At 39.6% G+C, this 16,716-nt stretch overlaps 1 protein-coding gene across 1 annotated transcript in view; it reads left to right on the top strand.

The window, feature by feature from the left end:
* The first annotated feature begins 464 nt into the window (after nt 1-464).
* Nucleotides 465-16,716, top strand: part of RICTOR (RPTOR independent companion of MTOR complex 2) — an 87,285-nt gene continuing 71,033 nt past the window's right edge. Inside the window, exons 1-2 of the mRNA XM_082075334.1 lie at nt 465-1,142; nt 1,304-1,351. Coding sequence (XP_081931460.1) covers nt 1,094-1,142; nt 1,304-1,351 — 97 coding nt within the window. The 5' untranslated portion in view covers nt 465-1,093. The remainder of the gene's footprint in view (nt 1,143-1,303; nt 1,352-16,716) is intronic.

Raw genomic sequence — 16,716 nt, forward strand, 5'->3', positions numbered from 1 at the left:
GAGAATCTGGGAAGTCCGGGTGCAAGTACCAGCCATGGCTGTCTAAAGTACCAGGACATAATGTGAGGTGTTACCTACCTATCTAAACTTTCGCCAGAAATGAAGAAGAGCAGATAAATATAAGTATACTGTTTCTCATACTGAGACTTCATTTTTTTTTTTTTTTTTTACATATACACTTGCAAGGTGAGACGGTGAGTCTAGCAAATATGAAGGTAAGAAATAGATCAAGACTCGAGACTTCAGAGACGCCCACTGCCAGTAGATCAAGAAAGCAACGAAAAAAAATATTTTTTCCTGTTTTTAATTACTTCACATACTAAAAAGCAAAGTGCAGGAAACATCCGCTGTACAAAGCCAATGGTCACGCCGTATACACGTGAATTGCCACCTCATCACAAGGCAAGTACAGCTTAAAAAAATAGAAAACTAAGTGGGAAAACCTAATTTAAAGAAAAAAAAATAATAATTTTACGTGACAGACCAAAACCTTCAGATGCGGCACAGAGCAGTTTTGCGGGGATTCAGCTCCCAGCAGGGTACAGGAGACAGCCACGTTTTCTGGCGCGGAGGGGAAGCCGCTCAGACGCCCCCGCGTTCCCGCCGCCCTCCGCTCCGGCCGCCCGGGCTGCGCTGCCTGAGGAGAAGCTCCGCAGCGAACCCCGGTGGCAACGCGGCCCTCAGGCCCCCGCGGCTCTGAGGAGACCCGTGTATCTCCCTCTCTCCCTCAGCCGCGCTTCCAGCAGCTGGGGGCTGCGGGGTGGGCGCTCGAGTGTCGAAAACACACTGAAAGCGTGACCCAGATGTGCGCCCTCCACCGCCGCCGCGGGGAAGCTGGGGAGCAGCAGCTCCCGCCCTCTAGCACTTGAACCCTCCCCACCGGGCACCGCTCCCACAGGGGAGAAAAAAAGGCCGTGGATGAGCAACGGCCGCTCAGGCTCCGGCCGCTCCGCCTCACCTCAGCCGCCCCGCGCTCCTCCCGCGGTCGGCGCGGCGACAGGGCGGGGAGAGGCGGGGGGGCGCGGCGGCTCCGCGGGCTTCTCCTCGCGAGAGCGGGCGAGGTTTCCGGTGTTGTGACTGTGGGGCCGTAAACATGGCGGTGAGCCTCCGCGCTCGCTCGCTGAGGCACCTCCGTATCCGAGGTAAGGGGCTCCGCGCAGGCCGCGGCGCCAGCCGCCCCCTCCGCCAGCTCTCGCTCCACGCCGGTGTCCAGCGGTCCCTCCCGTTCCCTTCCTTCTTTTCTCCTCCCCTATCTCCTTCCTCCCTGCCAGCCTAACGCGCTTCTCTTCCCCCGTCCCCGCAGGTCGGAACGACAGCGGCGAGGAGAACGTCCCCCTCGATCTCAGCCGAGGTACGGGGCGGGGACCGGTGAGGGGGGGTCGCCGCCTGCCCTTCGCTGCGCGCCCGCGGCGGAGGAGGAGCTGCCGGCAGCGAGCGGCCTGGTGCTGCGGGGCGGCCGCGGGGGCGCGGTGAGGGGGAGGCGGAGAGGGAGCGGGTGCTGGTGCCCGCCACCGGTGGGCTGCCCGGCGCCCTGTAGTGAGCGGAGCTGCCCGTAGGTGGAAGCCTCTCCTCAGCCCCCGCCGGAGCGGCACGGGCACCTCGGGGCCGTGCCGGGGCTGCAGGGCCGGCCTCCCCGGGCCGCGGGCGAGGGGTGGCTCGAGTGTGGGCAGAAGCTCCTCGGCCGCTCCTGGGCTTGTTTTGGGAGTGGGTCTCTGCTCGTAGACGAGGCTGTTTACTGTGTCTGTCCCGCGGCCGGGCTGGCCGCGCCGCTCCCTGCGGCCTCGCTTCACTCGGCGGGCCGGGGCCGTGCGCCCCCGTGGAACCCCTCGGCAGTGGCGGCTGGTCCTGCCACAAGCCCTTGCTGTGTATCACCGCTTGTGCTTTGAGCCGTTTGCTGTAACATCAGAAGGTGCCCATGACCCGTTTACTTGTTAAATTGCTCCAAACATCCTCCACTGCTCTCAGATGGATGGAGCGGGGGGGAGGATAAGAGGAAGGAAACAACAATAACATCTGTTATACACTACTAATTTTGTCTCAGACAAATGAGAACTCGTTCCCCACCCAGATGTCTCCTTGCTGAGGGTAAGGGTTAGTCTCTCCCAAATAGCAAAATGAAATGCAGGAAACCAGCACATTAGAAGCAATGATCTTCCCCAGGGCAGATCATCTTGGTCTGGGGGAGGGAGTAAAGTTGGGACTTGCAGTATAACTGTTCTGCTGCTATACTGAATAGATTCATTTTATGAGGAAGTAGGCAGAGAAATAACAGAATCAATGAGATCTCTGTATATACCTATCATAGTTACAAGTGTATATCATAAAATTCCTAGAAAAAACGTTGAGTTTTTTTCAGTTTAAAGAAACAGGCTCTTAAGTCTCCTCCTACCCTATCTCCAAGTGGACGATGGCGTAACACTGTCTTTACAGTTCAAACAAGTGAAATTTTCGTCAACAAAATGTGGGACAAAGGCCTTAAGAAGTCAAACACATGACACAACTATTACTGCAAGCATTGTTATCTGTTAATGAAATTTACAAAATTGGGATTTTAATGATTTGGTTTAGTAACTTTTTTATACTATGTGGCATATCAAAGTGTTTTGATGTGAAAGAACAATACACAGAATTTACGCGTTGCAGTGGCAGTTTTTAGATGTGGTCTGTTTGAAAGCTTTTACTCAGAATTTGATAGGCAACTATCATTATGATATTGATTTTTTTGTGGTGAAATGTTTTTGGCCACCTACTGATTCCTTTGTCCTATAGTAGTTGCAGTGTAACTACTTCACATTTATTGTATTGTAAAAGAGGATGTCAGGTAAGATGCAAAATACATTTTTTAATGAAAAAAAAAAAAAAGTTTTGCACAGTGGCTGTATGTAGCCCCTGTTTAAAAAAAGAGTTGTTGTGGTGGTTGCAGTTGAATAAGAAGCTGCTCTAAATTTAGTTATGAACCTCTTCTCAAAAAAGTGAGGTGTTTGTTTTTTTTGTCAAGAGAAACTACAGCTGACTGATCAGTAATCCTGTAGCCATCCATGGTAGGTCTTTATTTTAAAGAGAAAACAAAAGTAAGAAGTTAAAAAGGCTTAGAAAGACATTAACTAAGTTAGATGATAACTTGATTTTCACAGTGAACACAATGAATGTTTGTTTTTCCAGCTGTAACAATAGTTATATAAGCAATTAGTTTAAATGTTTTAAATTGTTACCCTAATTCTCTACTAATAATACACTGTTTTCGTTCACTGTGTTGAGTGGATTGCATAGTTTTCCACAGGGCTCACGTTGTCAGTAACTTAGAATACTGTAGTGTTTTTTGTTTCCCCAGACAACTGAACTTGGTGTTGATTAATGTGAAATATCTGATTTGGGCAAAGTAGAGAATTACCATAAACAATGCCTCAGCCATATGCTTCTACTTACAGTGGTCTGTTTATTACAAACGTGAAATTATATTGGCATTGCCTTGTTTTAAACAGATTCCTGTTAGTGATGGTTTGACGAGCATGGCTTGGCATACAAGTCAGACCTTCTCTAGTCCATACCTGTAGACTATATACTAACTGTGCTTTTTCCGTGCAAGAGTCCACTGCTGTTATGAAGTATTTCAGAATTTATACTAGATACCGGGAGGGTGCTAGCCTTGGTTTTGCTGCTTTGGGTCTTCTTCCTGTTTTTTAGTGCAGTAAGGCTCAGGGAGTGCTTTGTTGCTTGTAGAGCTGATATACCTTCCTCTGCATGCTTTTCATTTGCTCCTTTCTGTGCTACTGTAGTTTGAGGGTCGCCCATGTTTTCCCAGAACACACTGTATTGTTCTCTACTGTATTTTTACCATGGCTGGTATAGTAGGCTTTTATTCTTTGGAGCTTCTTGGTTGTCTGCCTGTTTAAAAACGATATAAAATGCCTTTCATATACATTATTATGCATTGTGTGTGTGAACTCTAGATGTACAAGATTAGCCTTGTTAAGATGATAATGTAAAGTCTTTGGTTCGCTGTTTCTAGGTTTTGTGGGTGGGTTGTCTGTGTTTGTTTGTTTGGTTTTTTATTTTCTGGGCCACTCAGCCCTGGCCATACCTTGTCTTTTTAAGAGGATTCTGGTAAGTTTTGGGACAATAATTTTCTTATGAAAATCGTTTTGCTGAAAGGATGATCAAATCTGGAAAGTTGTCCCCAGCACAAATATTTTTGGGCATAATGTTGGTATAGTAAGGAAAAAACTATGCAGATACAGGTTAGACTTACTGATTTTGTGTACTCAAGGTATATGTCATGTCTTCTGTTGGTTATAAAATTGCGGTTAATAATTGGGACTCAGATTTTGGCTTTGTGTTGTATGACCTACTCAGAATAGAACAGAAAAGGAAAAGGAGGACAGGCTTACCACCAGTGCAACTCCCATTGCAGTCATCTGGAAGGAATTAGCAATGGGATGAGGCAGATTGGTTTAATTAGACTACTGAAATCAAGCTCATAACTTCTTAAGGCCAGAAAGGACAACTGGAGTTATCAACCAGGTTAGTGCATTTGGTAGGAGTTCTTGCATTGAGTCCAGTCATGGTTGTGTATGTAACCACAATGGAAGTGTTATATGCTTTTAGCATAGTTCATCTTTGTTTCTGACTGTTTTACAGATGTTCCAAGCTGAGTTACAGGAGTTTATACACGTCCCAAAGCTGTGGGCACTGTAAAAGGCTTTCGTAATCCATGCTTCATTTGCTGCTAAGTTCTTTGCTCACCTCTGTAACTGAATTGCCTTATCCTGTGTTGTGATGGACACCTCTTCCTTTGGAGTTTCAGCTGTTGCCTTTGGGTTGTGAAGGAGGCCTAAGTAGTTCAGAACTTGCCTAGTTGAGAACTGTGTCTCACAGTGCCCTGTCTATAGTCAAGCTCCTTTAAATGGGCTTTTAAGGGATGTCCATTTTCTTAACTTCCTGTAACTCTGAGCCTGCAATGACTATTAGGAACTTTTCAGAGCTTGTTCACTTACTGAAGCTTTGGAGAGATCTAGGGGTGCCAGTTGCTGATGGTTTAGTGCTGTTTATGTCTGTCTTCATTTCTGCCTTTTTGAGGATAACGGTCTTCACTTTCTAATACTCTGCTATTTAATTAACTGAAATGCACCCATCTCCAGCGTTGGTAATTTCATTTATTATTCATAAACATGCATTAAGAGATATTACTTTGATTTAGCAGCTTTTCTTGTACAGCCAATTCTATCTATTTTGTAAACGCTGAGTCTTCTAGTTACAGCACAAGACAGATAGGAATAAACTAGCTGAGAAAACTAGCTTTTTTTCTCCCTGAAAGTAATTTTCATGGAATTGGCTAGTGTTACTTGAAGAAATACCTTTTTCACCTTTGTTGTCCATCATTTCCTTCAATCACATAGGTAAAAATAAGATACAGAAGTGCCATTTAACTTCATGAGATCTGAACTATGCTACTTTTCTTACTGTCTTGCATCACTTTAAACCATGTTGTGTTTGATTCCAAGTGCCTACATGGCAAATTGTAATGCATTGCATACAGGGCAAGCATCTCAGGATGCTGCTTGCAGTTTACAGCCCACAAAAATGTTGCACATTTTTAAGGGTTATTTGCGGGATAGTCAAAGAAGGCTAGAGGAATTTTGTTTCCAAATTCAGCTTGAGATTTGATGACCACAAGCTTTCCAGCTTCCTTCATCAGTATAGAAGAAGCAGGATGAAACACTGTGCACCTGTCTCATACTGAGAGCTCACGTAGTGGAAGAGGGAAAACAAACCTTTTGGAGTGCCCGCAGCAAGGCAGTAGGGAACCAGTGCAGAGATGGCAACTGGTGTATACTTTCTTGGTAGCTGAAAGGCAGGTCTTCCACACTAAATGGCAAGACTGTTATGGAAAGCCTTTTAAGTTCTTGTGTACTTTTGTAGTATGTAGTCAGGCTTGAAAATACGGAGAAGTGGGGCTCCACTGCACTGTAGAAAGAGTATTTTAAAAATACCTGAATAAACAAAATGTGTGGGCACCTTTCATCCTCACTTTGCAGTTTGTCATCATTGTGGTGGATAACTATAGCAGGATGCTTGTGATGAAGCAGATCACACACATCAATAGGTGTTTTTTTTGCTTCCTTTTTTATTAGTCTGTAACAGAAGCCATAATAGGAGCAAGAAGGTAATTAGTAACTTTTTTTAAGTTCTGAGATATAAAGGGGCAACTCAAATAACAACTGCAGAGAGATCTTTGTTGTCTTGCTGAGAAATTTTCTACTGCCTTATTCTTTTGTATTGGGGTTTTTTATATAGGGGAACCAAAGGGGAAGTGATCAGTGATGATGGCCTGATAACTTTATCAGCAAGATGTAACCATTTGGTAGATTTTAAGAGAGTTCGAGGTGCTGAGTATACATGCACTCCAAAATTAGGGCATACAGTTAGATTTTCTGTCTGCACTTGTGCTTTAGTTGGCCATTGTTTTGGAATTGTATAGAGCACTGGCCTGGTTAGATTAATAATGCTTGTGTACTTTTGACTTTGCTGCCTAAGGTATTACTGCTTTTACAAAATCTTAAGACTTCTCAGAATTACTAAAATGCTGTGTGCTTACCATATTTTCACTTTTCAGTTATTGAAAGTGGGAAAAACGTTTTTAATGAAGGGAAAATCTTAGCAAAAGGCAACTTTAGAACCTTATGACTTGCTTATCTAGCATTAAGATAGCTGTAGGAGCTGGGCACTACCATGTCTTTCAAGATATGTATTCTTATCTGTCTTTCAAAGTTTTTGTGTATAGCATCTCTAAATTTGTTTTTGTTGGTGGGTTCTTTATGTTTTTGCTGCTGTGGTTCAAATTGGTCAAAAAATGTCAGCACTTTTCTTCTGAAGGGAAGAGAGAATAAAATTACTGTTTCTAATATCTTGTGGTTTCTGTTTCTATTTGACAAAAAGAGATCATTCTGCGATTTGGATTGGTATAAATAGTTCTGCGATTTGGATTGGTATAAATAGCTTCTTACATGTTTAAGGAATGCTGTATTTCCACAATATTACAGTATTCTGCTTCTTCCCCACCCCCCCTATCATTTGAATCTTAGGAACTGTTGAAGTACCAAAATCTCTAGTTTCTGCCTTCTTGTTATGAATGTTTTAGTATTTGTCATGAGTGTTCTTCAGGCTTTTTTCTGTCTCTCCACCATCCTTGAAGATTAATGCAATGCTTAGTTTCAGGATTATCTGTTGTTGTTGTTAGAGCCTATCCAGTGTAGATGCTGTGTAAAGAAACACATGCCTCATCGTAATTACAGTAAATAAGGAAGCTCTGTCAATGATAGCTTTCCCAGAAAGAAATGCATCACCTGTTTGCCCAATCTCATGATCTCCGTGCATACTTTACCAATTACCTGGCAATCTCAGTAGTTTTCCCCTAATAACATAGAAGACATGCTCAATGACAGGCAGAGTTTTTAAAGTTTGAAGAAATGAAATGGTTTTAGTGAAAACCTGCTGTTTTCCAACTATTTGTATCCATACAAACTTGAATACTGCAGGAAAGAATTATGTTCAAGAAAGTTACAGGATGGCTTGACAATGTTGAAATGGTGGCTGGCTAGTTTGGGGGGATATACTGAAAAATCAGATATGCTTTTATCTTTTGTACCAATTGAGACTTTTTTTTAAAGTAATAAGTGATGCAACTCATCTACCTTAAGACTGGCTAACTTCCTACAACTTAGACAAAAACATGTGAGTTTAGGCTTTGATAACTACACAAAAGATCAGTTAAAATAAGAAGTTTGCTTTTCCTTGGAAATGTTTTTAATTGCATGCAGATAGGCAGATGTTTATACCATAATGCAGGTGAATTTGCACACTGAGCAGCACTCCTGTGACGAGTTCTGGCACAGGGTGCCATAGCACTGCTATACAAGTGCACAGTGATATTTGACAAGTTGTTTTACCTGGAGCACTTGTAACTTTCACTTTCACAATAAAATGTATTTTTCTTTATTCTGGTTTAAAAATCTGTAGTATTAGTGTATTTGTGTATACTGCATAAATGTGGGTTGGTTTTGGTTTTTTTCATTTGTCAACCACTGGTTGTGGTGGTGGAAAATATGAGTAGAATGTGTCATGAAAAAGGCAGGAGTTATCAAAACTTTAGAGCATGATTAATGGAGAGTGTATTCACCAAATTCTTGCATCTGGTGAAGAGGAGGAATGTTGATAAAGATGCGTAAGTGAGAGAGAATGGAATTAAAAAAAAAGACAACACAAAACCCAATTAAAAAACCCTAACCTCAAAGAACAACAAGGCTGACTTACACTTGTATTTTCTTAGTTATGTGACTGAACTTTACTGTTAGCACATACCTGAAAGCTCTGTAGGACTCATGTTCTTATGCTTCTGTTATATTCATCAGAGTGTAGCAAGCTGCATCTCAAGGGTGGCCTGAATAGGTTTGGGCAACTAAATATTATGAGGAAGTCTCTTTTCCCAAGTTCTGCCTGAAGAGCAATATCCTTGGTATCAACATGGTTCATTAATATATTAGTCTGAGTGATAGAGCCTTTATGGAAGTTTTTGTAAAAGGGGATATTTTGTTTCTGAATTTACTGGTTTTATTCTTCACTATCTAGACTTCTCTAGGCTCATCTTAGTCCAAGGGCTGCATACAGCTATGGTTTTGACCATCTGACCATTTACTTAGTTATGGAGCATTTCAGAAAGCTACTGCTATTTTTTTAATTTATTTTATAGAAATTAAATACACTTAGTTGTCTGAGATACAAAATGAGAAGAACGAAGATTTCTATTTCCCTTTCAGTTGGAGAGATGGGTAGTTAGCAGAGTTTCATGCTGTTTGCCAGTGATACTTTGAGTAACCTTGTGAATCTAAGACCAAAAGGATGGCAAAATGGTAAAGATGACCTTGGGCATTCCTTACCTATATTTGAAATGGCTGCCGTCTGCACTTATTTGGTTGAAATAAAAGAGGTTCATCTCTAATACAGCATTTGCATAGATTTTATTCATTATAAATTAACTACAGCTGTTGATTTAAAACTACAGAATGATTAGTAGGCAATACTTGCACATAGAGGTATTTAAACAAAACATTGACCTTGATTTGTGGAAAAATATGTAATAGTTATAAAAGAGAATAATTTTATTAATTTCTTCATGTAAAGGTGTATGGTGAACAATACAGGGATTTTCCTTTTTTTTTTATAGCTGCATAATAGATTGGCTCCCTGCTGGAAGTGTACACAGACTATAAATAAAAAAATATATTTTTAAAAATAGTTACTTCATAAAAATACAGGACTATCAAGAACAGCTGTTGCCTGAAAATTACTTTTTAAAAAGAAAAAAAAATTAAATCTGTAAGTAATCTTTTTGCTTTGTTACCTTCTGAGCATCAGTGAAGTCAGAATTCAGCTTCAGCAACCTCATTTCTAGAGAATTTAGAATGTGATCATCTCCTTTATGCAAACCATATGCGATTTTCATGGGTAGACTTCCTGTGTGGTGTGTTTTTTTTTTTTTTTGTTTTTTTTTTGGTTTTTTTTTGTTTTTTTTTTTCATGAAATACAGAAAAAGAAATGGAGAAAAATTTGCTGTTTCCATAAATGTGGTGTTTCCAGCTCAGTTTTTTAGGTTAGCCTGTTACTTCAGTGGGATAGATTTTTCCAAGTTGAAATTCACCAAGGAATTAGGTGACTTCTGCATTTGAAGAATTGTGTTTAAATCTTTTTGTGAAATTTATAAATACATTGCTTTGTGTCCCTTCTCTGAAAAATGACCTTTTCAGGAGAAAGAGCAAAAGGCTTGAACAGTCATAGCTATGGATGGATGAGATCTGTCCTGTCCCTGGTAGGAGGGGCTGGAGTTCCCAAGTGTCATCAGTCTGTGCACTGTTTTGACATCTTCTGGTTGTAACGTTTTGAGGGGGGTAGTTATCACATCACACATATGCCACAGTTAAAAGGTTTCCTGCTGCAGTTCGTGCTGTGTGTAAATTACTTGTAGTTTCCAGTTGTGTACCTTTATTGATGTTTGAATTTGAGGCTGTTATTTGCACTTGCCACATCTTGCCACTTTGCCATTCATGTCTTCTTCAGCAAACCAGGTGAACCTACATCTGCTAATGTTGCTAGGCTATTTCTGCTTATGGTGGTGCTCTATATAGCAGGGTATTTCTGGGGACACTGGCTACACCGTGACACCTTGGAGATAGTAAGTAACAGCCATTTAACTGGGCAATGTTCATGTTATTGGGTTCTTGAATAAATTAAAGTGATGCAGAGAAAAATTGGAATGGTAATTGGGAAATAGACATGGTATTTCTCCCTTTCACAAGTTTTCTTCTAATGTCAGTGGTATTATTAAGAACTTGCTTGTCAGTTCTATAATATTAAGAGAAATACCTGATCAGAATTCTTTTGTAGTTTTGAAAGGAGACTTGGCTCATGCTAACCAAATGGTAGATTCATGATGTGAAGTGGTCATAGGATATCTTTTGTTAAAGCAACTAAAAACTGTGACTGTCCTGAATTTTACTATTCCTAGAATTCATGGCAAAAGGCAGAAAATGGATTGGAGGAATCAAAGATAATTTTTCTAAACTATTACAATAAACTCATATTCCCTATTCAAATTCATAGTCAATGTTCTATAAAGTATTATTTTGATTTCATACTAACATAAATAGTGCTGTGAATCTGGGAGAGGCTTATCCTTCAACTTTTTATTGGCTTTGAGTATAAAACAGCTGTATTGGGTCACTCCAGCCTTGTGTCCTGTCTTTGGCAGTAGATTGTAATTGATGCTGAGGAGAGAGCAGAACAACAGGGCAAACACGTCATGTTGCTGTGGAGTGTTCCTCAGCTTCCAGCATTTTGTGCCTCTGGTTGTGTCCAACAACTAAACTTTGAAAGTTTTAGAGAAAGATCTTCTAGAGTTTAACTGTATATTCTGTAATAATTTATATTTCTGTTCTATGATGAGCTGGTAATGAGAGAAATTTTGTTAGACCAATCTCAGCTTGGTTTTAGTCATCATAGTGTGCATATTTATAGTTGTGTATCTAATATTTTAGAAATGTTATGTTTTTCATTGGGGGAGAGGGGAAATAACTATGTAATACACAAAGATTGTACTGTAAATACCAAGAATAAGTGCTAAGGTTCTTGGCATTAACATCACATCTTCCTGGGAGTTGAGTACCTAACTGTAAATTTAGACGGAAGATAAAATAATGGAATCATAGAACAGTTTGGCTTGGAAGCGACCTTAAAGATTATCTAGTTCCACCCCCCCTGCCATGCGCAGGGACACCTTCCACTAGACCAGGTTGCTCAGAGCCCCATCGAACCTTTCTTTGAACACTTTCAGGGATGGGGCATCCATGACTTCTCTGCACAACCTGTTCCTGTACCTCACCACCCTCATGGTGAAGAATTTCTTCCTTATATCTAATCTAAATGGACCCTCTTTCAGTTTAAACCCATTACCCCTTGTCCTATCGCTACATTATATTCTCTATGAACAGGCAAGTTATTTAAAGAACAACAGTTTATAAACCTGTCTTGATACTGTATGTAGTTTTAACTTTAATATTATTTTCATAATTGGTCTGTGAGGAAACTCATGCAGGACAGGAGTTTGTGTGCTGCTATAATATAAAGCATTTAAAGAACAGTTTGTTTATCAAAAGCTATATGTAATTAATTTTCAAATCAGCATTGTAGCTGTCCTTTTAAATAGTCCTTCAGAAAGCTATAAAAAGCTGTTAACTTCAACTCTGAAACCTGTTTTTCAGAAGTTTTAGTAGTAAAGCAATGCTGTCTACAGGTTTGGCATACAAGATCGCACACTGGGAATAATTAACATAATTCCACAGGTGAGGATGTAAAGATGGCTTTTCTGCACATATAATCTTAGTGTCTTGGTAAGAAATAATATTATAAGACAGTAATTTGGAAAGGGGTCCATTTTTGAACTGCTGTCACTGCATCAAGATGACTGCAACACTAGAATGTATGTTGCCTGCCACTTTTATTCATACTTAGGAATATTTTTTAAAAATCCTTTAATTTACAATATTTTTTGCACATCTGCAAAAGAGCAATCTTTCCTGTTTACTTACAGGACGAGTGCAAGTCTAGATTCACAGAGCTAAATATGAAAGATTAGACTCTTAAGTGTAATCCTGATATAAGACTTTTTTCTTATATGAGGTTCTAGTGATTCTTGGATCCTACCATAGATATGCTGTCTTTTGCACTGCTTTCTAGTTATTCTATTCTATATGGCGGTTAATTTCTACCTGATCGAGTTAGAAAGAACACTTCTTTTACTTTCTTTGGCTGCCATGGAAGAGAGAAGATGTGCTTTTTTCCGTATTACTGAGCAAATTTCATCTATTCATAGCTTTCTTAAGCAGCAGGAGTGGAAATAATCTGAATTCATAGCGCTTAGTTTTTTTCTGTTTTCATGAACATAAGTCACTGAGGCTTCTCTGTGTTCAAAATAAAGTCCTTTATGTATGGCTCACCTGTGGAAGCTATGGGAATAAAACTAAATAAATGTCTAAGTACATTCTACAGAAATCACTGGGTTTAGTCACTTCTACTTTTCAAGGGAATACTTTCAATTGGTAAAATTTGTTATGCATTGTGGGTTTTTTTAATCTAAAATTTACAAGAATTATATGGAAAAACGTATTCCTAACACTATGCCAGTGCAAATGTTTTGCACCTCACTGATTCGAGTTTCAACAATGATCACAGAGGATGTCTTAGAGGGTCCCTTAGTATTCAGTACATTTTTCACTGTACTAGTAACTACCTGAATTTGATATTACAAACAATTATTTCTATTTTTTTACCTTATAAATTGAGACATACCTCCAGTCTAAACATATGTTACAATGTTTGTGAAAGTCATAGGCTGTGTAAACTTTTTATACACTAATTTTTTGAATCTGGCAAAGTGAACTTGGTGTGTCAGTATAAATAATTCAGGAGTGATCTCTGTGTCATGCAGTTTGCTTTTTTATGTAGCTTTCTCTTCTTCCATTGCTCAGAACCTGATTGTCTTTCTTCTGTGCAGCTTCCACATTTTGAATGAAATGTAAATTAAGAATACTTCATGTTATGAGAGATTACATAACTGTCCTGATATTTTTTTTTTCTCCTGAGCAAGCTGATAATGGCAGAATACGCGTCTCGTTGGTGTTTCATTTCATTTTTAAAGGTGTTGGTAAAAAGCATTTTAGCAGACTGATTACCTGTCATTTAGGCTTACGTAGACACCTTTAAGTAACTGATTTCTAATGTTTCAGTGCTTTTAATAACTGATAACTCATCATTATTTCAGTGGAAATGGAGAACAGTGCATTAATTTCCCTAGTTGTATGTGTCACCCAACTTCCTTTATTTTGGCAGCATGTAGTTTAACAAGCCACCAAGAGCAGCTTTGCAATATGCAGTTGTACAGCACTTAGACTTTAAAAATCTCTACAAGATGTTGAGGTGTATAGTAAGTTCACAACAATCTCCATTTATATTGCGATTATTTCCTTCAGTATGAGGCAGATATCTTTTGCATTCTTAGTCAATTATTAAATGCTTAACTGTTTTGAACTACAACTTCCTTCTTTAAGAGAATTATTTCAGCGTACTTAGTCTCTTATAACACTTTTTGGCACTCTCATTCTAGTAGGTGTGATAGGAGCTGCTAGTGCAGTCTCTCACTTCAGTTTACTTACTGTACATACTTCAGTTACTATGTACAGCTACTGTCCTCACATCTACCAAGTGATGCATACAAAATATAGACTCTAAGTTTAACTCGTTATGCCTGACTTCAGAGTTACTGAATTATTTGTGCAGTAAAGCCTACCATTCTTTTTGTTTGCTTTTTATTCACATGTGCAAAACAGAATAGCAAACTGGCGGGCTGCTAGTGTACTGAATGTGGTCAAACAATGCTGCTAAATCTGTCAGGGGAAAGGAGTTGTCGCTTGTGCTCATAGAGCTGTGGCTGGTCCTGTTTCATCCCTGCATTAGATAGAGTGCTAGCTGTTTTGTGTAGCTGGAGCTCTGCGGTGTTCTCTCTGGAGAATGGGATCTGTCAGAATGCATCATGATTCTCACTGGGGAAAAACAATGTCGCAGTCCTGAAGGGGTGAAAGAGTGAGTCAAGCTCTAAAAGGTCATGAGAGTTTAAAAACAAATAATAGCTTTGAAGATTTTTAATATATGCACATCTATCGATTATTTTAATGTATAGAAAATTACAAAATTCTTGATGCTAGAGTTTCAAAAACACCAGTTTCACTCTGTACTAAAGATTATCATTATGTGTACAGGGTGTTATTCCGTGCAGACAGTTGTGCATGAGAAACTCTGTTTGATATAACAGAACTACACAAACCAAAGATAACCTGCTACTTCGAAGTGCTTGCTGTCCAAAAAAAGAAGACAGATAAATAGAAAATGAGGCAGTAAAGATCAGCAAACTAAGATGTTGTTGCAGGAAACAAGTGGGCTGTTGTTAGATGACATGGAGGGCAAAGTGTCTTTGTATACATCAGAACCGTTTGCCAAGTGTAAAAGTGCAGGTTAAAAAAAATAGTGGTTGGTGGGTTTGTTTTCTTGTGTGTGTGTGTGGTTGGTTGGTTGTGTTTTGTTTGCTTGTGTTGTTGTTGTTTGTTTTTTGGTTTTTTTTCCCTCTAAGTCTCTTCTGGAGAGGGTATGTCCTGCTTCTACCACTCTACCAGTGAGTGGCTCAGTGGCACAGCCACTTCTGTCTGGAATTTTCTAAGACTTCAGTATTCAGTCCGACTTGGTAACCCAACAGAAAACTAACATAGCCAAAAGAAGAAAATCTGTTCTGCTGAGTTATTTAGCAGAGTTATTTTAATGTGAAGTTGATGGGTGCCAGACTAGTGTAAAGGATAGGGTGTATCAAGTAGTGGAAAGGCATTGTGCATCTTCTGGCAGAAGAAAGCTCTAAGATTAGCTCAGTTGTTTTGCAGAACTCCATCCTCCAAAACACAATGGGGAGGAATGTGAAGATATTTGGTTGTCTTTATGGACCAGCTTGGGATGATTCAGCATCTCAGTAATAAATTAGTCAGGAAAAAATAGACTGTTTTGGGGTCTTCAAATTATAACAAGTAGTTTCTCTGTTTTATTTTCAGATAGGAAAGCAAGAACTTTGGAAGAGTTAAAGAGTAAGGGTTAATCAGAGCTAAGAAGTATCTACAGCAGTGGTAAAAAAAAAAGTCCTTGTCAACACCAACATGAGCTGTTAAGCTTGACAATGAGATATTAAGGCCATGATATTTCTTCTTTAGTGAGAGCAATCTCTTATTTTCTGCCATATTTTTTCAATTTCTGCATTAATCTGCGGTCTTTGGTGCTGTTGCATGAGATTTTGTGACATGAAGATATGCGGTGTTGGATCTGGTCATTCGTTATGGAAAAGCACATGGCTTATTTGATAGAATCCAGAAAATTTTCAAACCCATTTTAATGTAAGGGACAGACTACCAAGCGACTGCATCTCCATTTGTGAAGTCGTGTTATTTTAAATTGTTTTGCAGCTGCAACAGGTGAAGTTCTGTTAGGCCTGTGTATCTTCCCTATTGGCTTTATTTTTAATAAAAATGAGTCATGCTTCAGTAACTAAATTTTCTGCTTCTTTCTAATATATTATGCATTTATAGAAAGGGAAAAACAGGATAGCCAGTTTCTCCTTGAAGTTAATGTGTCACAATTATTTTGTTAATTTTCTGGAAGAGATTTTTTGTGAAATGGTTGTATTGAAGTTTAAAACAAGACTTGAACTGACAAGGCTTAACTGAAAAGGCTTCTGTAATCTTTAGTTCTTTCTGAGATTATATGCTGTTAGAGGATATTTGTTTCTTTGCTGTCTTGCTATTTCTACAGGACTAATGTTGATATAACCGAAGTGCTAGCTAGCTGATTTACTCTATTTGTACTATGAATTTGATAGTGGAAATATGTTCTCAGTTTTCTTGCAGTGTTGTAGATCTTATATAGGAGTCCCCACTCAGATTCAAATTACTTATCTGTTAGTAAAGCTTCTGGGAAATACCTGTCTGCTCTGCTAAGCACTACCAGGATGGTTTTCCTCAAACTTTTCTGTCTCCATGGAAATGAGCGTTTTTCTTAGCAAAAAGAGAACAATGTGAGGAAAAGTTGCTATTACTGGAGTTTTTCATACACACATAGAATAAAATGTTTTCACTGCACATTTTAATTAGGCACCTTTGTTATGAAGGTGTGCCATTGCTGCGGAATTGTTAACATGAGAAGTGGTCGCAACATGTCCTGATTCCTTCATGTCTAAATGGGCTACCTTTTTGCACAGCACACCTCACTTGCTTCTGAGTTAGTGCCCACTTTGTCAGGTAGCTGAGTAGAAATGTTTATTGCAAGTGACATACAAGAGGTTTCCTGGGCTAGTCTCATGGTCTTTCCTGTCTGTATAGTGAGCTTAGTTTTGGTAGAGGTTTACCTTGAGTATGTGACCATCTACACTTTCAAAATGAGAACTTACAGGCATATTTTTCAGTCATTTTGGGAAGTTATTGTTGCTGCTTGTTCTCTGGGGAATTGAGGTAAAACATTTTGGAGATCTCTGAGTCTGCTCACCTAGGATATTTCTTGTGGTGTAATGGGGTATGTTGCAGG

This window comes from Streptopelia decaocto, assembly GCF_964273445.1.
Source record: "Streptopelia decaocto genome assembly, chromosome: Z".
NCBI lineage: Eukaryota > Metazoa > Chordata > Aves > Columbiformes > Columbidae > Streptopelia > Streptopelia decaocto.